Raw genomic sequence first — 23864 nt, 5'->3', positions numbered from 1 at the left:
ACAGGTGACTGCAATACAGTACCTGCAGCAGCAGCAGAATCAGCAGCTCCGTGTTGCTGCTGCGACGACTCCAAGTGACGCTCAATGCATTTGTCAAAAAATCAAATCAATAAATAACACATAGGCCATCTCTCCTGACTTCATAGCCTATAACATCGGCTATTTTAGATGTCACCCCTCCCAATCCCATTTGACAGGCATGCGCCATCTCCATCCCGATTGTTGGGTGAAAAAGTGGGCAGTTCAGGATTTCATATCTGGCTTCACTTTCTCCCAACTCCCTCCTCTTCTCTCCAAGCGTCGGACTCGTTCAGACAGCAGTCCCAACTCTCCTCGTACCTGCGCAGAGCACCCAGAGCCGCTTTCCTCCCAACAGGACAGTCGCACTGCAGCAAGCGGAGCGGAGCTGACAGAAAAGACTTTTAACAGCCGAGAAGTCAGCCCATACTGCATCCGCTGAAATGCTGCTGACAAGAAGCCGGTAGGTTTTGTGTGTGTGTGTGTGTTTGGTCTGCTCTCCCAATGATGCGCAGTTGCTGCGGTCCAAGTTCTTTTGAATTTAAAGTCGTTTTAAATGATGGTGTAATTTAAAAAAATGACTCTCGTTAGTCAGCTGCTTTGCAGTAGTTGCTGTCCTCAGAGGAGGTCCTGAAATTATGAGCAGTGGTTCATTTTCTCCCCAGAAAATGCCAATTCCTGGAACTGACGCACTTAGTTAAGTACAACTTTCATCTAATTCACTTTGTGTATTTTTTTTTATTTTTGGTTTTCTTGCACAACATGAACCTCCCACTGTGTTTTACAACAGCATGTCCTGTTTGCCTCTTCCACCTACTCATCGTCAGTCCCCATGATTATGTGAGGCGTTGTAATGATTATTTTCACACAGGTGAGCATGGACATGTCTGTGAAACTGCATGAAAAACGGACAGCATTAGCTTACTGCCCTCTGCATTTATAGAAAGCAACACCACTGCAATGCTATTTCCTCTGGCAGTTAAGCATGAATGCTGAAATGTTGCTTCCGTGCCCTGCAGGAGACACAAGAAGCCAGCTTTTTTGTCTTACGTGCACATTTAGCCTCTTCCGCTCACTGTTTCCACCTCAGGGTTCAGGTATATTTCACTAATGGAGAGGTAGAGGTACAGTAAAAGAGAGAAAGCTGACTTCAGAATTTTCCCTCCTTCACTTGATGGTCCAGTGGCTCTCATATGAGTCAGTGGAGCATGTCAAACAGCGCTGATATGGTTATTTTCTAATTTCTGATCAAAATGTTAACAGCAGCCCTTGACCACCAAATGAAATCTTTGGCGAGATTCTAAACCATTACAATTTTATTTTGCTGGTTGAGTGTTGATGCACAACAGCATAATAAAAGCAGATGCTCAGTAAAGTGTCACTTGATTAAACGTCAATTTTGTCACTTACCTTATTAACACTGAATATCTAGAGAAGATTTCACACTATTTTACAAATGCTCTGAAATTCAGTAAATAACATATAAATTGTCTGTGATGGTGTGGCACATGTTGCATAGCAGCCAGGACAAGGGAACCTACTGCTGGTAGCAGGTATGACGTTGAAGCTGGTGCCCAAACAGCTGCAGGGAGAATGGATGAAGTTGGAACAGTTCTTTGGCAGGATGACAACTGAGTTCTAGTCGGAAGAATTTATATTATTTTTATTTTTCATGTTTGTACTTTTTTGTTTGTACATCTTCAATATTTTCCAGTGACTACATTTATCACAATAAATTATTTTCAAAAAAAGGTGAAAACAAAATGGCAATTCAGCCCGAGTATATAAGGTCGGGCAACACAGTAAAATTGCTGTTCTGGTGCAGAATAATACTGCATTTGTATTAAATAATTACAAGTCTGTGTTGAAGCTGAAGTTGAAGAAGTTTCTAAATATACATTTTGTGTTCTGTCCCCAAAGAAGATGGAGTTTAAAATTCCACCACCTAAACTGGAGTCAGGCCGTTTGGTTCCTTATACATAGTTAACCATCCTAAATGCTGTAGTAGTCAACCAGCTAGTGAGTGTTACAGCCACTGGCCACGTTTGGATTTGTTGGGACAATGAAGCGGATTTTGAATCATTGAGCGCTGGTGTCGGAATAGTGGACTTCAAACTAAAGAGTTCTTGAATAAGCACTTTAGTAGTTAATACATTGCCACCCATTCTACTCAATGTACGGTTTTGCATGGCTTATAATGAGCTTGCCAAGCATGGGCTGTGGTCAGTCCACGGATTTGCTGAGTCAGGTCTGAGACGAGGTGTTTGTTTGATCCTTCGACTCGTTCCCAGGCACGTTGGGTGGTGAATCATCTACTGGGTGGCTTTTCCAAATTGGTCATCTTGTTGGGGGACAGACAGTGGGTTTATCGGAGATGTCTGCGCGGTTCGGGACGTGGGAAGGTTCCCTTTGAGTGAGAGCAGCTCATCGGATGTGTGGAGGTGTTACGTTTGATGGTGCAGAGAGTTGGAGGAGTGGTGTTGAGTGAATAGACCCTGTTAGGGCAGCTTACTTTGCTGTGGAGAACTCAGTGTTCATTACTGAGATGATGCACAACATCTGGGTTGTCTCTGAACTTCAGTTTGTATGTAAAGAAGATTCATGGGGGATTTGTTTCTGGTGGTTACGAGACAAATTGTCATCAGCGTAGATGCTTTTGAAATATCTGGTCTATGGTGTGTCAGTCTTACAGAGGAGGAGCATCTGATCCTTGTTCTGTCCTCTTTTGACACTTTTAATCTGTCCCAGGTGAATTCTTAACATCAGTTTGTCGACCAGAAATCAGACCTTTACCTACATAGACTTAGATAAACAGGAATAAAATAAACCGAGCTCTAATATGCAAAATATTTGTCAAATTCTGAAAGACAAATGTTCTGTGCAGTCAGATTTTCAAAATTCAGAGTAGAATTTAAGAAAAAGACATGGCACAGATGTTGATGGGAAATGATCCAAGTGACCCAAATGCTACATTAGCCTAGCCACTTCTGAAAACCTTTGATTTTAGATCAGAAGTTTTCTACTAAGTAATAAAAGTGGATAAAGTAGAAGAGAGTAAGGAGAGCCGACTGTCACATTTTAAATGTAAGAAAGAACATGTGCCAAAGTACTGCCTAAACTGCCCATGAAATTAACTTTTAAGACCAAACTTATAAATCATGTCATAAATCAGAAAGTTTGTTTAAAACTATGTTGCACTTAATTCCTATGTATCTTCAGTTTGATCTCCGTACCATGTAACCACAGCCTTGTTGATGTTTGTAGAAATAAAGCCGCAACACTCATGTGGTGGACAGAAAGTTATACCAGAGTGGACTTCTACCTTTTAAAACCTGATTACTGTGCATTTTAGGAGATCCCTACTTGTATTTTATCATACTCCTCACTGCCAAATGCAGTCCCAGCTCAGCGCTCCAAAGAGCTCACTGTCTCTGTGTGTTTGACCTGGCCAAACTGAGATCAGGAGTTATTATTCAGCTTGTTAGGGGAAAAGAAGTTTGCCTGAGATGACCTCGATGCAGACAGAGTACTGCAGAGGCCACCCACGAGATGTAGTGAGCAAGCTTTAGTTGTCAGTGCAGCACTGACAGAGATCTCAGCATCTGACTTCATGTTCTTTATTCACTATTTATTCATTTCATTGCAATTTAAAGTTGAAAACGTTAAGGGTAGGATATGGCGGCTAATGTGGTTTTGACCGATGTCAGTCTTCTTTTGCTTACTTGTATGTTTCTGCAGGAGGAGGAGACTGGATTCGTTCTGCTTGTGAATAATGCATTGGCTGCAGTTTCTAGACTTGTCAATGCAGTGGGTGGCATTGATTTTTAGCTTGACTTGTCTTCAGTGTTACTCTCATTACAAAGAGCAGAGCTACAGAGTGGCTGGTGACGACGAGACCAAAGACTTTATGATCGAAAAAAGTCTCAAAAATAATCAGCAGCAGGATTTTCTCCTCTGTCATCAGTGTGAATGCACAAACACAGCTCATGCACAAGCCCACTCTCATAGCAGTGATACCATTTGAAACAGTGTGCAGTGTCTTTATGTGGCCTTTTGTACAAAGCCTGCTTCAGAACGATTCTTAGTGGTTTGAAATTTCCTTTTCCATCCTTGAAAAGAAGCGAGAGAAAGGAGGGAGAAAAAAAAGCAAGCAAGTGTGCCAGTGCCCCGTCCTTTAATTTTCCTCCGAGGCCTTTTGTAAGGGAGTCGGCCTGAAGTGAAAGCACAGTGTGCAGCTGTCCTCCTGGCCCACTGCTCGCTTTTTGTGAGACGTTTTCTCGTCAAGAATACTAATAGTGATACCAGCCCCGTGGAGTCCACCCAGCTGGCTGAGGAAACAGACAACAATTATTCTGCCATCAAAGAAGGCCATTTAATCTGACACAAGTTAGCGAGCTGTGTTTGTGCCCATGTGTTTGATATACCGACGGAGAAAAGCTTATCCATGCTTATTTAGCTTTTTCCTCGCTTCTGTGGTTCTGACCTTAGTATTAATACTTTTTACTTTACTTCTCTCTCTCTCTCTCTCTCTCTAGAGTTAATGTTTCTCTGTGCAAAAAAATAAATAAAATATGAATAAAAACCACCCAAAAGTAACTACATTGAAGTACTTATTGCATGTTAATGCATAATGATACAATGATATCATGACATATCTCTGACAGTCACTTAATACATTTTGTTGTACTTTTTCTTTGTGTCATAAAACAGTGAAAACTACCTCTTACAATTTTCTTAAGCCCAAGTTGACGTCTTCATGAGGCTTGTTTTGTCCATAAAACAGGCCGATATGCAAATATATTTCGTTTACAATCTTAATTTTGGGCATTTTTGCTTTTTAATGACGAATGAACATTTGCAGCTTCAGGAGGTTGTGTGAGGTCACTGTGAGCGCCCTGCCGGGCCTGCTGGGTTAATAACAGGGCCAGACTGGTGACGGCGAGCTGGCAGGATGCCGCTGCGCTGAGACGCCGTGTCATTAGCTCCCGGAGGTGATGACCAGCTTGTGGTCAGGAGCCTGTGCTCCCAGCTTCCCTTTGAAAACCAGAGAAGCTGCTCTTTTATACTTCATAGTGGAGCTTTGAGATACGAGATGTCATTGTATGTGTTTGTGTTTTACACTGGTTTATATCATTTTCTTCAACTGTACAAAATATACAAACTCAGTTGTCAGTTTCTAACCTGGCTAAAACTAATGCAGTCTAACAAAACAGTCCAACAAATCCTTCCATTATGAAGTTATGATATTCAGTTTTTGTTGAAAATGTTTGGGAGAGGTTCAACTTTATATTCATTTTGGATGCTTGAGTCTCTGTTGCATTTTATTGCTTTACACTGAGAGGTGTTTTTGACAATATTTCATTTTATTCTATTTTTAGGATGCCTTTTTAGCATCAGCCCAGAGACAAACCGATGGAAATTAGACTTGTGGACTAATTTTGGCTTATTTATTCTTCTTTTTTATGTTGATCAATGAACATTGTCCCTGTCAAATATACTAATAAAATAGATAAAAATGTTCCACTCCATTCAAAGCAGCAAGAAATGGTCAAATATAAAACACCTCTTGGTATAATTTAAATGCTGTTTTATATCTTTACAAAGTATGACCATTACAGGTATAATCTTTATTTTTATTTTCCACCACTATAATTCAGACTGTAATATCTCAATAACTATTGGATGGATTGCCATAAAAAACTGTGTAGAGACATTAATATTCCTCTGAGTATTAGCATTTACTGTGCTTACGTACAGTCTCACAGATCTGTTAGCATGACTGTAGACTCTTAGTCTTGATTTAATGACATCTACTCCCAAAGGCAGATTTATGTTGAACTTGTTTATATTGTTCTTCTCCTAAGATAACCTTCAGGTCTAAATCCCTCCGTTTTATGGGATTTTTAACCTAAATCCATAAAGATTTTCTTTGTATGTTATGTATTTGTACAATTCAACAGTAACTAAACAGTATCACAAAAGCATAATCATATCAGATGCAAATAATAAATGTCTCAAAGTCAGAGCATTACAGAGTAACCTTGAATCGGTCTCTTCACTCAGCTACATATCAATACGTGTGTAAAGCTAAAACCCCAGTAGTGGCTGCTGCAGTGAAGGAAGCACAAAGGTGTGCAGCTTGTGACCTTTACTGTTAAGATAAATCAGGTGGAGCTGAATCAACACAATATATGACTTCCAGTACCTGCAACCGCTCTGCCTATTAAAGGTTAAACATGTGTGAAATTGGAAACTGATAAGGAGAAATTATCTGTCATTGTTGTGTCCTTTCTTTCGCTGCGTTTTCAACAGGAACGTTTTGTTGATCTTTATGTCTGTTAAATTTGATCGAATGATAATATCATCTTGTGTTTTCCTCTTTATCTCCTTAGACATGTCCAAATACTTCCACTACTCATTGCAGTCTGCCGCCTCACTCTGGCCTTCCCCACACAAACATCATCAACATTTGGTACGTCTGCATTTTCCCATTATTCCTAACTGTCAGTATTCATTCACACAAAGGTGCATTTAAAAGTAAGATCGCCATTCCCACGTGCCACTCTGTTCTTCATGCTCTGTCATTCCCCCCCCCCCCTCCTGCAGATGATGTCCAGCAGCTCCAGGTGAACATCCCTTACTCGGGTCCTGTTTCCGCCTCACTGGGCAGCTCCATCTCCATCCCTTGCTTGGTGTCTCTGTCCTCTTCCTCCCCCGTTGCACCGCGGGTCAAGTGGACTGTGGTGTCCGGTGGTGTGGAGACGCAGATCTTGGTGGCGCGTGGTCAAAGAGTGAAGGTCAACGAGGCGTACAGAGACCGCGCTGCCTGGCTCAACTACACTTCCTCCCCCGATGATCTGTCGCTGTGGTTGGGAGATTTACGCTCCAGCGACTCGGGCCACTATCGCTGCGAGGTGCAGCAAGGCCTGGAGGACGCCAGCGACCTCGTGCAACTCAAGGTGAAAGGTAACTAAATGAAACACGTGGATCATCGTGACTGACGTTTGGCAAGATTCAGATGAATATAAAGGAGACATAGGGTGTGATCATCATCAGGATATGATCTGCTTTGATTCTAATCTGTCTGTTACAAAACATTTGAGTCATTTTGTTACATCGACGGGCAAATCTTACATCATAAATTGACATTTACTGGTAATACACTGTTGGTAAACGAGCGTTTTGTATAATCTGACTTTATGTATGTGCTTATTTGTGTGTGTTTAGGTGTTGTATTCCACTACAGGGATGCTTTGGGTCGCTATGCGTTTTCCTTCCATCAGGCGCAGAGGGCTTGTGAGGCCATCGGGGCACAAATCACGACTCCTGACCAGCTGCTGGCGGCTTATTATGATGGCTACGAACAGTGTGATGCAGGCTGGCTGGCAGACCAGTCTGTCAGGTATCTCATCAGATCTCAGCTCAAACCTATGCTTTACTGTAATGGCTGCACCTCATTGTTTAACAAAAAACATTCTAAACCTTTCATTCACATCTCCCCAAAATTCAAGCTGAATTGTGTTTGGTACATATGTAAAGTATACAGGATCTCCTCTAGAATTTAAATTCAAGTTTGGAAAAGTTTTCACGAGAAATGCGGATTGTTTCCATTCGGGCAGGTACCCAATCCAAGTGCCCCGTGAAGGTTGCTATGGAGACATGAATGGCCAACCAGGCGTGAGAAACTACGGGACGATGGATCCAGATGATCTGTTTGATGTTTACTGCTATGTGGAGGAAACTGATGGTATAAATAATGATACCTATTACTATGACTAAAGCCAGACTCATCTTTTAGGCCAATTCTGATTCTGGAATATATCAGGCATTATTTATGTAAACGAAGTGTGAGAAATGTAAACATTTAGAATATTTTGTGTTTGTAGGGGAGGTGTTTCATGACTCCATCCCACAGCAGCTGTCATTTGATGAGGCACAATCATACTGCAGAGCAGCAGGAGCAGAGTTGGCTACAACAGCTCAGCTGTACTTAGCATGGAGTGAAGGTCTGGATCGTTGCAGCCCTGGCTGGCTGTCTGATGGCAGTGTGCGCTACCCCATCATCGTCCCTAGAGAGCGCTGCGGAGGAACTCAGCCAGGCGTCAAAACCCTCTACCGCTTCAGCAACCAAACTGGCTTCCCACAGCCGTCCAGCCTTCATGACGTGTATTGTTTCAGACGTGAGTATTTAGTTTCTCATAAAGTTATTGTGCATAAAATAGAATTAAATCTACATGTCAAACATGCATTGGATATGCATACAAAAATGGACATTCAGGTACATGTAAATGTTAGTTATTTACAATGCATGTGTATGTAAATGTAACTGTAAGGAGTTGGACAAAATGTTTGAATCAAAGATTCAAGTATATTTCTTGAATCATATTTTGAATCCCTTATCTGTCCTCTACAGATAATAGAAATACTCCCACCGACTCTCCCATGGACAATGTGCCCACAGAGCCTGAGGACATTGGACAAGATGTCGTAATCCTTATGGAAACAGATCAAGAGCTGCAACTAAACCAACATGTAGAACAGGTGGAGCTCAAAGCTCAAAGAGTGCTCGAAGCGTTTCCCTTTTTCTCTTCTAAGGAAAAGCTGGTTGACATGCACCCAACAGTTGTATCAGACACAACAGCGCCCGATATAAACACAACACCTGCACTGGACCTCCTCCAGGGATTGAATGAAACTTCATCTCCTACAGAAATGAGCTCCCAGCATCCTACAGCACTGATGAACACCACTTTCAGCACCACAGAAACCTATGATTCACCACAAAACACGTCATTACTGCCCAGTGTTTACAATGAGACAGATTCCCACCACAACTTGAACTTCACCTTTTATCAATCTGAGCCTGAAAGCACCACAGGGTTTCCCGAATCATCATATGAATCTCACACACATAACCAGACAGTTCCAGATACACATCCTGAGGAGAATACATCTTCAAGGCTAAAGGATTTGCAAGAAATGCAAGAGACCATTTTGGATTTTGACAGATTCCAAGCCAATTACAGCGAGACACACAGCAATCATACTCAAGAGGAGAGTCTCTGGGAGGTAACCTCTATGACCCTTGACCCCATGGTTCAGGTGAAGCTGGAGGAGGAAACAGTAGAAAATCCTGTGCAGGTGTTTCTCTCAACTCAGGCCTCAAAAGAAGAAGAACTTACGACACAACCAGCACAAACTACAAAATCTACCATCATGGAGCTCACCTCATTGTGGGCCCATCTAGATGGCTCTGGAGATATTTCTCAAGGTATGTTGAGCATCATTTTTTGTTTCTAAGTTTTACAAAAGAACACACATCAATATATTGGATGAATCGTTCAACATTTTGGGAAATAAACTTATTCACACTCTTGAGAGTTAATATCACTCTTGTGTCTGTACGGTAAATATGAAGCTACAATCAACTGGCAGTTATGTTAGCTTAGCATAAAGACAGGAAACAGCTAGCTGGCTCTGTCCGAAGATAATATTATCCAGCTACTAGAGCCTCTAAAACTCACGAAATAACATGTTATATCTTGTTTTTTATTCAGTCGAAAAATGATGTGTAAGAATGGCACATTTCTGTGTTAAGGGGGTTTATGTGGCGGCCTATTTCTTGACTGGAAGGAGTGACTTACGCGAGTGTCGTACCACTGTGAGGGTGCCAGACAACCAGCAGAGACATCATATAGTTACCGCAGCTGGTTAAGAAGTAGTTCAGCATACAATCTCTTGTAACACCTCCCCCTTCAACTTGATATTTTAACTCCGTTTTTTGTACGGATTACGCAGCCTGGATATAACGTGTTTATTAGTGAGCTTTAGAGGTGCTGAAAGGGGTATTTTGACAGAGCCTAGCAAGCTGTTTCACCCTGTTTCCAGGCTTTGTGCTAAGCAAAGCTAAGTGGTTGCTGGCTGTAGATTCATACATACAGATATGAGGGAGGTGTCGGTTTTCTCATCGAACTCTTGGCAAGTTAGAAAATCAGGGTATTTCCAAAATGAACAAACTTTACCCTTAATATTCACAACACTAAAAATGTGTTGTACTCTTTCTTAGAGCGTGACCTTGACATGGAAGCGGTCAGCTTCATCTACACATCAGATTCTTCTACTTCCGGCTTCACCACTCATGCGTCACTTTCTACTTCGGCTAGCAGTGCTTCTACTGAGCCTCGGACAGCACTCCCTGATTTGACCCTTCCGTCTGGGTCACGCCACTCCGACAAAGTGGGCTTGGATATCTTCTCCACAGCACCACAGTTGTGGGAGTCCTCCATTTCTAGACAGGAGGGAAGTACAAGCTTAGAAATTGAAGACACGGTCACTCTGGAAAGCGAAGAAAAACAGCTGCACCTGACAATGTCGGAAGACAACCTTGTTTCTGGATTAAGTTTAGCTACCACTGAGTCTCCGGAGGGGTCGACCTCCTCTCAGTTGCCTACTGATTCCTCCACAGCATGGTATCGAACATCAGGTTACAGAGTGTATTTGGATACTACGACCACTGGGTATGAAGAGGCAAGTGGAGATGAACTTGCTACAGTTACTGCAATCCTTGGAGAAGACATTAAACTTGATCCAACCAATGAAGAGGATGTTAAAGTTAGCCGAATCATTGAAGAGGAAGTTACAGTTACCTCAACCCTTGAAGAAGACATGACAGTTTTCCCAACTCTTGAAGGTCACGTTTTCTTTTCACTTGAAGAAGAAGCAAACATTGCCCCAACCCTTGAGGAAGAAATGAATATTGCGCCAACCCTTGCCCTTGAAGAAGAATCTAAAGTTGCTCCAACCCTTGAAAAAGAAGCGAATGTTTCCCCAGTCCTTATAAAAGAAGTTAATGTTGCCCAAACCCTTGAACAAAACAATAATGTTGTACCAACTCTTGGAGAAGGAGCTAGTGTTGCCTCAATCCTTGAAGAAGAATATAGCATTGCCCCAAACCTTGAAGAAAAAGATAATGTTGCACCAACTCTTGGAGGAGAAGCTGGCATTGCCCCAACCCATGAAGAAGAAACTCATATTGCTTCAACCCTTGCCCTTGAAGGAGAAGCTAGCGTTGCCCCAAACCTTGTAGAAAAAGTTAATGTTGCCCAAACTCTTGAAGAAGAAGCTAGTGTTGCCCCAACCCTTGTAGAAAAAGTGAATGTTGCCCAAACTCTTGGAGAAGAAGCTAGTGTTGCCCCAACCCTTGTAGAAAAAGTGAATGTTGCCCAAACTCTTGGAGAAGAAGCTAGTGTTGCCCCAACCCTTGTAGAAAAAGTGAATGTTGCCCAAACTCTTGGAGAAGAAGCTAGTGTTGCCCCAACCCTTGTAGAAAAAGTTAATGTTGCCCAAACTCTTGGAGAAGAAGCTAGTGTTGCCCCAACCCTTGTAGAAAAAGTTAATGTTGCCCAAACTCTTGGAGAAGAAGCTAGTGTTGCCCCAACCCTTGTAGAAAAAGTTAATGTTGCCCAAACTCTTGGAGAAGAAGCTAGTGTTGCCCCAACCCTTGTAGAAAAAGTGAATGTTGCCCAAACTCTTGGAGAAGAAGCTGGTGTTGCCCCAACCCTTGTGGAAAAAGTTAATGTTGACCCAACCCTTGAGGATGAAGCTAGTGTTGCCCCAACCCTTGTAGAAAATGTTTATGTTGACCCAACCCTTGAGGATGAAGCTAGTGTTGCCCCAACCCTTGTAGAAAATGTTTATGTTGACCCAACCCTTGAGGATGAAGCTAGTGTTGCCCCAACCCTTGTAGAAAAAGTGAATGTTGCCCAAACTCTTGGAGAAGAAGCTAGTGTTGCCCCAACCCTTGTAGAAAATGTTTATGTTGTCCCAATCCTTGAAGAAGAAGCTAACGTTGACCCAACCTTTGAGGAGGACTTTACCGTCTTTCCACTCGATTCTGTGAGTGATCTAGAGTACAGCGGAATAAACTCCCCCATGACCTCCACAGCAGCTCTAGATTCCTCCTCGAGTACAAAACCCACTGCTGCTACCACAAAGACCACCATCACGTCCACCAAACACTGGTCCAGACGCACTTGGAGCCCTACCACCTCAGCACCAAATGTGTTCCACAAGACGGCTGAGCCCCGGAAGGTGTCAACCTTCATACCACCAGTGGATCAAGGTCTGGTGGATGTTGAGTTTAGTCTCACCCAGCCGCCCACCCTTCTTATCTTGCCCAATGAGAGGGCAGCTGTAGGCGGGACTGGGAAAGCTTCAGGTAATGTTAAAGCCACTCTCATCAGCCTAACCGCCCTCTTGCTACTCGATGCAATGATGCACTAAAATCCCCGATCTGTCCTCAACCTGCCTCTGCTCCATTTTCTGTAAAACACCTCCCCTCCTTTTTCAAATGACTTCCCACATTTGTTTCACTTGTTGTCTCAGAAAGCCCACTCACCCTTCTGACTCCTCCCGCTTCCCCTTAAAATGCTCCTCACTTCTCTCCTTGTGATCCCCCACCTCCCCTTCGAGATACTCACACTGGGACAGCTCCCATTTGACTTTTGTCAACAGTCCACTCTTGTGGTGCATGATGTTTTCTTCCTCATCCAAAGACTGACTTCTGTGAAGTACTGTAATATACCGGTATGTTTATAAGTCTTTCAGTGCTTCTTCTACAGTGATTTTCTGCGAGAGGGATGGTTTTGGTGATGGCGTTAGTAAAGCTTTTCTCATTATCTTGATCAGTAGATTTTACTTGCAAATAATACATCTGTGCACCAAGTGCAAATAATTATCTTTCCAATTACTTTCTTCTCGCTAACTTGCAGTAGTCTTTCGCAGTAATCTGGAAGTAACTTGATAAAGTGACTTTTCTCTGGAATGTAACAGCGATTATGTTGAACGCAACAGCATTGATAAGTGCAACAGCAATAACGTTTTATATTTAATTCATAACTGGACATCAAGTGTTTAAAATCTTTTTGCTCAGATTTTTAGACTTGTACTGCTATTTTAAACAGCACAACGTGTTATTATGTTGATAAGCACAAATGTTGATTGGTTGTTGAGTGGTAGCATTTAGAAGTTTGTTTTAAATCTACTTTATGGGTCATTAATGTTTATCATGTCATGTTTTATTGTGTAATCATAATTTTCCAAGATTTGTACAGCATTGTGTATTTAGGTGTAAGAATGATAAAATCAACGAATATATGTTTGTTTTTTTGTTGATAAATCTGTTCCAACTCTCAAACGTTTTAGTCAACTGTAAGATGTTTTATTTGTTCCTACGACTAAAAATGTGTGTTGCATTGTGTGGAAGCCAATGTCTGCCAAGAAAACCTCAAAATAACAAGTTAGGCATAATACAAATTTAAAGGTAAGTAAAAAAAGCTATCACTCACTCAGAATGTTGCCTGAGTATCTTATCGTGAGTATATTACATTTTATTTTGCAGTGTCATCTTTTTTGTTTTTTTTCCTGCAGAAATTGGCTTCCGTAGCATTTGCATACATCCAGGGAATTGCCTTTCAACACAGCTAGCAGTTAAACGTCAAATTTTTTAATCAGACAACAAGACTCTGGATTTTATTTATATGTTACATCTCATTATAGGAAAACGCATGTGCTCATTAAAGTGCATATAGCAACAGAACAGAACTTAAAATGATGCACAAACAAACTAGAGTGGCACTGCATGAGGCTCGCTCCATCTTTACAGATGCGTTCAGTGTTCTGCATCTGATACAATACGTTTGAGTGATGAACAATGTATTTTCATTTAACAGGGGTCATATTATCTTTTTGTGTTCGACATGGTGGTGATGCTGTACATCACACTGATTCACATCCGCTGAATGATCTCACATTTGAACTCAGAACTACTAACAAGCTCCAGTTAATCTACAGTGGCAGGTACAATTTGTTTTGCAACTATACATACAGCATTGTATACATATCACTATGTAAACACTTTTTTACTGTCAACATGATATTAGTCATGGTGATGAAAAAACAGGAAAAGCATCCACATAAATGTTCATTTATTGAGACAAGCTTTCAGACAGAGAAAGCTTGCAGTGTCAGTAAATTAATATTGCACTGATTGGAGCGTGCAAACGCTTTTGCAAATTTTTCACATTTAATCTCAACTTCGGTGCCTCCATTAAGCTTTAATTTGGTGCGCAGTGGTGATTAAATATTGGACTATTCGAGGTGATAAAAGACTGTAGGCTCAGCACTTTAAGACAGGAAAGCCACTACTCATTCATTCAGTAATAGAAATAACTAACCTCGCGTAATTACCTACAGGCAATTTATTGTCGTGTGCTGTTTGAGCAAGCTACACTAACACAGAGAAATCATGCAGACATTCAGCAGAAAGGGCTGAGAGTTCAACCAAGGTTCTTCTTTCTGTGCAAAAAAATCGAAGTGGAGATGCCAACACGGGTCACAGCACAAGGTTTTAATTTTTTTATACTTAACCGCAGTTGTGTATTTTTCAGCAAAACGGAATGAGGGTTTTACTTTGAAGGCACATGATTCTCATTTGACTTGTGTAAAACAGTTATTACCTTCCACACACACACACACACTGATCCAAAGAAAAGATGTGAGTGTGCAGTATAATTACAGACACCAAAGAGCTCTTGTTTATAGGGTGTCAAAGGAAGCAAATCAACCAAATCTACTTGTAAAATGTTTAATTTCAGTTTGGACACACATGCCTCAAAATCTTTTACAGTTTTAGAAAATTAAACTCCATCCTCTCTTTTTCTTCAGGACTTTAAACTACAAGGCTTTTTTCGAAACAACTGCCTTATCACAGGTCACTTTTCTTGCGATTAAATCTGTTTCGTTAACATACTTCACAAATTATGAATGATGGTCCTGTGCAATCATTTTTAAAACCATGGAAGAAGAGATGCAAGTGTAAAACAAATGTACAAAGGTTATTAGACTGACGGGATAGCCTACGTGAATTACAGGGTGCGATAACGAGTAAAAATGATGTTAAACGCCAAGAAATTATGACTGGAAAGCCCCAACAACACCAAAGTCTTTATCACTATTGTGCACTTGTAAATGTTTCATATACTGTACAGATGATATGCTTAACCAGATCACAACAAGGTCTGTTGATTGTCATGTGTAATTGTGTCTATTTGTATTTGGAGTTCTTTTTAGTGTAATGTTTTGGCACCTTCAACCAAAATACAATTCACTGTAATGTGCTGTGGTGAATGTAGCTCCAAACTGAAATCAAACTGAAATGTTGTGGATAGACTAGACCAGGTTATAAAACGGGAAAATGTATTGCGGTTTCAAATGACCCGTCCCTTTATGTCTTTGTGTAGTTATATTTGGCATCATTGGGGCTCCACCTTACACAAGTACCATTTAAAAGTGTTTGTTGTTAATGAAGAGTGTAAGAAGAAGAAGACAGGTATCAGAGATGTACCAAAGAAGACAGACGACCCGAGGAGTTTGACACTGACGTTTGTCCTCTGCTGGCAGGTGGCTCCCGGTGCTTCAACATGTCCTTTTGATGGCCTTCAGTATAACATGATTATTAGATTTGCTCATATTAATATATCTCTATAAATGTGTATAATTCACTGGAACACATGTGCAGTCGCATTTACTCCATCCTCTAACTTCAATCTTCATTTCTCAAATATTTTGATGCAGCAAATCCTTTTTTTATGCTGATATTTATACTTCAAACACAATAATAGATAATAAAATCCGGTGGGCTGCGCTCTCATGTAGTTTCAGCAGTCTAATTACCTGAAGTTGTCCTCTGTTTTGTTCCAGTTGCCTGTGTGAACGACCCCTGCCTCAACGGAGGCACCTGCACTGACCGGGACGGCCAGATTCAATGTCTCTGTTTGCCATCATATGGAGGAGACTTCTGTCAGACCGGTGAGCTCTCTGCTTTCTTGCAGTGGAAATTGTTTCTGCTGTGTCTGTCAAACAAGTTAAGAAGCTGTTTCTTCCGCTCCTCTGTGATGTTTTCAGACCTGGAGCGATGTGAACCAGGCTGGGACAAGTTCCACGGTTTCTGCTACCGACACTTCAGCCAGCGCCTGAGCTGGGAGGTCGCAGAGCAGCACTGTCGCATGCTGGGGGCTCATCTGGTGTCCGTCATAACCCCCGAGGAACAGAGTTACATCAACAGTAGGTTTAGTAGGTTGAACACGTTGCTTTGTCCTGTAGAAGTGTATCTTGAGGACTGAACATAACTGCCTTATTTTCCTCCCCAGACAACTACAAAGAATACCAGTGGACCGGTTTGAATGATAAAACCATTGAGGATGATTTCCGCTGGTCTGATGGCAACCCGATGGTGAGCAATACAAGAAACCACAAGTGTGACTGTGCTCATACAAAATAAATCCACTCATATGTGTGAGCAACACAACACCACACAATGCATCACAGGAGAGAAACGTTGGTGTCCAAATAAGTCTAATATTATAAAGAAATTAAGAACTTTAAAGGGGCATTCCACTGATTTTACAACTCAAGTAAAACTACACATACAAATAAGTATATTTCCCAATGTCTTGAGCTATATATAAGGAAGTTCAATGGATTGAATGGTGGGAGTAGCCTCTTCTTTAATCGATAATTGGAATGTTCTCCTTTGATTTGTACACTGTATGTTAGAATTCTCCTTTTTCCATCATTATTTGTGTGTCATTTTGATACACCCCATGGTAAGATCACACATTCACTTTGACACCAGAATTTTAGGCTTTGGGAAAACAGCCAGGCTGAGTGATGACTTATTTAATGCCCCTTTTATGATATAAAAACGGTATTGAATTAATTCTAAAGTTGTGCGACATTTATCATATACTACTTCATAAATAATAAGGAAATAAGTGTTAGAACCATTTTAATATTGTGGATTTACTTCTCCGTGTTCTGATTCTGATTAATTATTATCATTACAATTTATAACGCATGTTTTTCCTCTTCATGCATACAGCTGTATGAGAACTGGTACAAAGGGCAGCCTGACAGCTATTTTCTGTCTGGTGAAGACTGCGTGGTCATGGTGTGGCACGATGAGGGACGATGGAGTGACGTACCGTGCAACTACCACCTGTCATATACCTGCAAGAAAGGAACCTGTGAGTAATAGAAATCAGACAGTTAGAGCTCCTCATTAATGGTTTCAACTCCCTCATGTGGTTATTTTGGGCTGTTACACCATCATACATCAGCCCCAATGAGGACCCGACTTGTCTCAACTCTTCCAACAGCCTCATGTGGTCCACCACCCAAGGTCCGAAACGCCTCCATCTTTGGAAAAGGTCGACAGAGATACGAGACCAACGCAGTTGTGCGTTATCACTGCGCCAAAGGTTTCCAGCAGAGATTAACTCCTCTGATCAGGTGTCTGTCTGGAGGCAGGTGGGAGAGGCCCCAGGTCCTGTGCATCCCTGGTAAGATAAAAGATTATCATAACCCTGACAAACAACTTAACAGAGTATTCTTCCTGTACTATAAGTCAGATATGAAGCGACACAGTGACTGTGAGGCTGATGCGTGTTATCTAAGATACATTCAATATGTCTCAGCTGCCACAAGTCATTTAATAATTTTTATATTGAATGGGTTCTGGTGGTATTCTTTTTTTCACGTTATAAAATAATCCCTTGAAAAGTCCAAAACCAACTATTTATCCTACTAACAATAATCGTGGTGTATCCAAAGTCTTATTCCTGTGTACCTTAGAGCTTCACTTTTGACCAAAAACTATTACAAGCACCACACCTTTGCACTGAGTGACATTTTCATTTTATTTTATACTGTGACCCACTGTTAAAGATGTGCATCTGAGTGCCACAGATGGGTGGGAAGTCTGAAAGTGTTGAGAGACAGCCTAACACATGGCTGGTATCTGTATCGGGACTTAAAAAGTCATATTGTTGCATCCCTAGTCTTTTTAATGGAGTTTGATGACAAAAAGAAAAAATGGAAAATACTTATTTGACCAGTCTGAATAGATTGATTGAATTACCTTTCAGAGGCCGGAGGCCCAACCCAACACCCTGAAGTGACGTCACAGACCAACGGCAACTCTGCTGCCATTGAAGACGGGTTTGAAGCCACTAAAGAGACACCACAGTACTGGGACATCAAGTTTTAAAAGCCAGCCATGCTTTCCTTCCTTGTCTTCCCTCTCAAATTCTGTTGTTTTAACATGACAAGGTGCCAAGAATCAAATGCTTTTACCAATGAACGCTTAAACAGGACAATATGAACCACAGACTCATATAGATACAAACTGAAGCTTCCTCTCAGCAAAGAAGCCCAGTGCACATACAGGCTTTCTTTTCTTTTTATGGAGTTACACACTCCTACTTTTTGACGTCCTTTAGAATATTTTCTATTGTATTGTGGTTTAATGTAGTGCTAGCAGAGTGAAAAATAGGTTAAAGTAGAAAGAAGAAACGTGGGAACTCCAAATTACAGTCAGCTTCAAGTAAAACGGTTCTCGTTATGGTGTTGTAATGGAATATTTTTATAAAAATGGTGCTATATGTCTTTAGAAATGTCTTCGTTCGAGATGTTTTCCCTGCTTTCTCAAAGAATCGAATGATTCCAAAGCACAAAGTCAATTATAAAGTAGTCAATAAGTACTGTACATAATTATATTCATTAACACACATGATTACTGCTGTCCGCATTCTCCTTACAGAAACCTTTTATTTCCAGCAGACACAGTTTTGTTCGTCAGCTTTATGTTGTAATAAAGTTTTGTAGAACAGAGCAAAGAATAAATTCTTCTCTTATTTTACCCTTGGCACTGTGTGCAGGCTTCATTTCATAGACATCCAGCATCCAGAACGACTAACAAAACAGCAGAAACCCCCTTTGGATATATATTTTTTATTTTAATTTTTTTTACTGATGGATGTCTGTAGTGTCTGGTCTGTGTTAACAGAAAAAGGCAATGTGGCACCTAATGAGGATTTTGGTGAAATCCTTGTGGAAGATAGTGATTGTGCTTCCAAACAGTGAAAAATAAACGTCAATGAGCTTTGTTATAATTTTAAACCAAAACTAAAATTCGTAGAAGTAAATAAAAACGGATTAATTGTTAGCCTGAAATAGAAAATAATAACTGTAGTTGTCATTTCATGAATATTTCCTTAAAGCATTATAAATGTATAAGCAACAAGGAGCAACAACAACAAAAAGGTATTTAAGGTCAGGCACGTGTGAGCCTACACCTGCCCACCAGCAGCAGAAATGTGGCGTCACGGTTTCGTCACTCAGACCAGGAAATTGAGGGAGATTGAGAGAAAAACACGAGAAACACAGAATGTAAGTATTGCGTTTGTAAATGCGTGTTTGTTGCGGGTAAAGTTATCAAGTGTACATCCGGGACACCTTCAGTGATAAGGAAGAGAACACAGTAGTTTGTGTTAACTTCAACTCGTACCTACCTGCAGCAGGTGACTGAGCCAGCTGTTGTCTCTCCTCAAACCATTTATTTTATCACACAAACTTGAATCTGTTCCCAAAGCAGCTACAAATCAGCAGGGGTTCTGCACGTGACAGCAGCGGCCACGGTAATTCTGCCACCAGATGGCATCAGTGGTCCATGATTTGTTGGAACTGTAGCAAAGTGATGGCAAAATGTCAGGGAACAGTGAAGTGTTTGATATAACATCTGAGCCCAGACAAAATATTTACCTCTGTTTCTTGTATACTTCAGCATTGAATATTATTCTTGTGTGTTCTGTATTAAATGGACACAATCACGTTATTAGAAGTGCAAACCCTTTGTTCTACACACTTCCTTACCTGACAGTATCCCCACTTACTCACTGTACACTTGAATGTGCTCTTATTCTTTATTGTGTATGACACAAGCCTTTTATTACTGCAATGAAAATGAGGGGCCTGTCTTTTGTCAGTGAATGAAAATTTATGAGATAGTTTGCAGCTGTATGAGCAGAATCCCTCAGGTTACACCTACAACCTATACTCTGTGTTATACTTCAGACAGCTATGCATTTTACAATACATTTTTATCGTCAATGAATAGCATTAGGCTATTATTTATTATTTAAGCAAAAATGTCCAACATCCACTGCTTTATCTGATTGTTAATTCAATATTTTTGAGGTTTGGGATTGTAAGGGATTTGAAGACCTCCCTTTTGACTCCAACTGAACCAAACTGCATTATTAACCCTGGTGCAGTGGTGGAAGAAGTCCTCTATTCATTTACCTAGTAGATGTAACAAAAGTATCAGCATCAAAATATACTTTCAGTACTTATTATGCAGAATTGCCAACATTATAATCATTTATTTCCAGATTAATAATACATAGTTAAATCAACACACGACTAAAGTTATCAAATACATGTTTTGGGGTAGAAGTATCATGTAGTAGCACATGGAAATGCTTAAGCACCTCAGAATTGTACTTAAGTACAGTTCTTTATGAAATGTACTTGCTTGTATTCCACCACTGCTTTAGTGTAGTATAATCACTTAATAGTAAGCATTAGATGCACTAAAAACCTTTCCATCATTTGAATTTTAAATGAGCACTCCTCTTAATGCAGAATTCCAAAACATGAGAGCAGTTTCACATGAGGGTGAATGGGAAGCACTTTTCCTTCCCAGCAATGTGCCATTGAGCAAGGCATTCTCCCCTAAATCAGACCCACATTAGTGCTGGTCATTGGCCAAAAATACAGGATTATAGATGCTCCAGGCACCCTGTTGTGCAGTATATGTGTGCAACCTTTCTCCCTTAGGGTCCAGCTCAATTAAAAAAGACTGATCCACATTTCGAACCTGATCAGAGGGTGAAGTTGAATTCAAAAAAGTGGGCGGATGTTCACAGAGGTGTTTGAGCCGAGCCGCCGTTCTCAGGCCTTCAATAGCGTCACGCAGCTCGGCCTGAATGCAGAGGGTTGCTGTCCGTTCCCTTCGTCATAGAAGCGATAACACAGCCCCAGATGGGAGTGTATTGTGGCCTGTGACCCCAAGGTCCCGGGGTCGGAGCAGAGTGAACAGAGGCCAGTCGTTAAGGACTCCTCACGGAGTTCCTCTTTCTTCCAAAGGACGCGTGGCTCACTAATTGAGGGCCCACCTCTCAAAACCCCAAGTGCGAGGCCCTTCACACCCTAAAATGGCCGCTGGTGTGAACTGCAGGGGGAGGAGTAGGGAATGAAAGGGAGTGAGCAATAACTATGTTAGCCGTGTTGTTAGAGCTGCAGCTAATGATTTTTGCCATTATGGATTATTTTGTTGGTGATTTCTTTGATTTCTAGATTAGTTTATAAAATGTCTTGAGCTAAGTTAATCAAGCAGTTGACTCTAGTGGAACTACTGATATTTGTTTGTCATCAATTTACGCTCAGACACTTTTTTTGATTATCTTTTTGTCTCGAGAATATTAAGAAATAGTCACAAATGTTCATTACAAGTTTGCAGAGCCCAAAGTGTTGTCTGTTTTTTTTTTTTCAACCAACAGTCCAAAACCAAAATATATTCAATTTAAAATGCCATAAAGCTGTTATCAGAGAACATTTTGCATTTTAGCTTGATATATGATCTGAATGATTAATTCAGATTTTGTCTTGAAAATGTGTGTCAATGTGAATTTAAATGTATTTTCCCGCCTAAAACAAGGCAGTAAAATTCTCTTTTTCATCTAAGACAGCTCATCTGCTGCACTACTCTGGCTGAAATAGAGAGATTTTCAGAGGAAACGGAAAACGATGTTTGAATCAACAGACAGGTTATAATTGGACAACAGTGCAACACTTCACAAGATTTCTTAGTCCGCACAATGAAAAGACAGACGGGCGAGGAGAAGTTGAAAAGGCGTGCTAAGTTGGCTGGGAACCTCAACAGTGAGCTTTACCCACAACCCTTCACCCCAGCGCCAACGCTCACTGGGATACAAACAACCTTTGTGGCTTCTCCCGCGCTCGTGATTTGGACAAGCGCAGAGTGTTTGGTGTTTTTGGGGGTCCCGACTTCCTTCCGGGTCTTACTACTGCAACACGCAGGCATACACTCAAGGAAAATGTGTGGTTGTTTGTGTGTGTGTTTGTGTGTGTGCGGCTTTAGGAATTCTTTTCTTCTTGGAGACTTTTCTTCTTGATATTATTACTGTTCTTCTTCTTCTTCTTCTTCTTCTTGCACAAAACAACAATGAGTTTGAGCTTACAGTTAAGGCGTTTAATTAATCAGACCAATTTACCATGAGCATGTAACATTTCATTCTCCCCACTTTATTGGACCATAAAACTATCTCACAACACCAAATGCCTCATGTTGTTGTGATGACGCACATTGTAATTACGTTCTGAAATACGGATCATTGTATCCGTTTCATACACACACACACACACTGTTTATAATCAGGAGTGCTGTGTTTAAAAAGTGAGTGTATGTGGAAGCTGCAGCAGCTGTATCGGTGTCTCAGTGTGATAGAAAGTGTGAGCTGCCTGCAGCTCAGCTTTCAGATCAGCTCCACTGATATAATGGCTTCTTTAATCCGAGCCAATTAGACCCACAGGGCACGGGGAGTGGCTGTTTTCACACTGCAGCAATTTGCACTGTGGGGGGGGGGGGGGGGGGGGGGGGGTAGGAGGACTGATCGACAGGCAGCCGTGTGAAAACAGAGAGACAAATAGGTTATAATTTGAACCCACGGAGAGGCAATATGGAGGACGCAGCCTGCATGGGAAACTATTTGTGGGAGTTTTCTTCAAAAAATGTAATTCAGGAGCATTTGATCAAAACAAATAAGATCATTAAACCACTTGGACCATTAAAACACACTAACGCGTTGACAGTTTCCTGGTAGTTTTTACAAACAGTTGATCATATCACTAAATAGTGTTCTAGTGTCGTAGTTCCAAATCTGATTGCGTTGTGACAAAAAGCAGTGAACACTTGAATATGTTCATGGCCTGTAAGCCTTGTGAAACATAAGGATTTTCTTTCTCATATAATATGTTTTACCAGCATGAAAGGATAAAAGTAACAATTAAAAACGAATTCAATGAGTAAAAAAATATTTTTTGTCACAGAAATGTTGTTTTTCTGTCTCTTGAATCAGTTTGTTACCCATCAGCGTTACTTGACTGCAGGTTGGTAAACACTGCTTTAATATATAATGAATAAGTGAAAAGATAAAGCTGAATAACTGAAAATGACGATGTTTAAAATACTATTAAAGCTCTTTGTTGCTTGGATACTAATTTGCTATTAAAGCAAAAACCAAGTCGGCTGTTCTCTATTCAAGTTGAAGGAAAAACCTTTAAACTACTCAGAGCTGTGAACTACAGCAATTATTTTAATATATGAAGCAAAACATCATAATCCTAACCAATTCCTTCTCAAAAATAAATGGCAAATAACTAAAATCCGGGACAAGAGGATGTCAAATGTGTACATATTGTAAAGCCCTCTGAGGCTAATTTGTAATTTGTGATTTTGGGCTATACAAAAATAAATTGAATTGAATTAAAATCAGCTTCAGGTTGACATCATACTGCCATTTGATCCCAGGAGGTGATTTGAAGAAGAGTTCAACGTCTCGATGCTGTCTCAGTCCCTGCTGTGCTGCAAAGCTCCAGCTGGGGGTGCTCTGAACTGAAGTTGTACCAACTAAAGGACGGCATAGGAATTACCTCCTTTCAAATATTCAGCCTCTTTTTCAGTCGGTGTGACGGGAACATGTGGGCACAACTACTGGAGGATTATTGTTAAGCGTTGGTGTCATTCATGTTTCTTTGAGGCCGTCCCGTTCTTACAGCTGTTCCTCGACACTGGTCATCCGAGGTGTGACGAGACACAATCCCAGTCACTTGTCAGTGTTATGATGATGATACATTGTCCCCAAAAC

At 40.9% G+C, this 23864-nt stretch overlaps 1 protein-coding gene across 1 annotated transcript; it reads left to right on the top strand.

The window, feature by feature from the left end:
* Positions 1–307: 307 nt before the first annotated feature.
* On the top strand, positions 308–18690 carry LOC306791074 (brevican core protein-like). Its single transcript, XM_079287693.1, has 14 exons — positions 308–481; positions 6411–6490; positions 6625–6984; positions 7246–7420; positions 7638–7765; positions 7905–8198; positions 8432–9289; positions 10085–12235; positions 15778–15885; positions 15982–16140; positions 16227–16309; positions 16958–17102; positions 17235–17417; positions 18003–18690. The coding sequence occupies exons 1-14, from the start codon at positions 462–464 to the stop codon at positions 18122–18124; spliced, it is 4866 nt and encodes a 1621-aa protein (XP_079143819.1). The 5' UTR covers positions 308–461; the 3' UTR covers positions 18125–18690.
* The last annotated feature ends 5174 nt before the right edge of the window (positions 18691–23864 follow it).

This window comes from Melanostigma gelatinosum (genome assembly GCF_949748355.1).
Source record: "Melanostigma gelatinosum genome assembly, chromosome: 17".
Taxonomy (NCBI): Eukaryota; Metazoa; Chordata; class Actinopteri; order Perciformes; family Zoarcidae; genus Melanostigma; species Melanostigma gelatinosum.
Note: the sequence above shows the minus strand (reverse complement) of the source record. Positions and strands in the feature narration are given on the sequence as shown.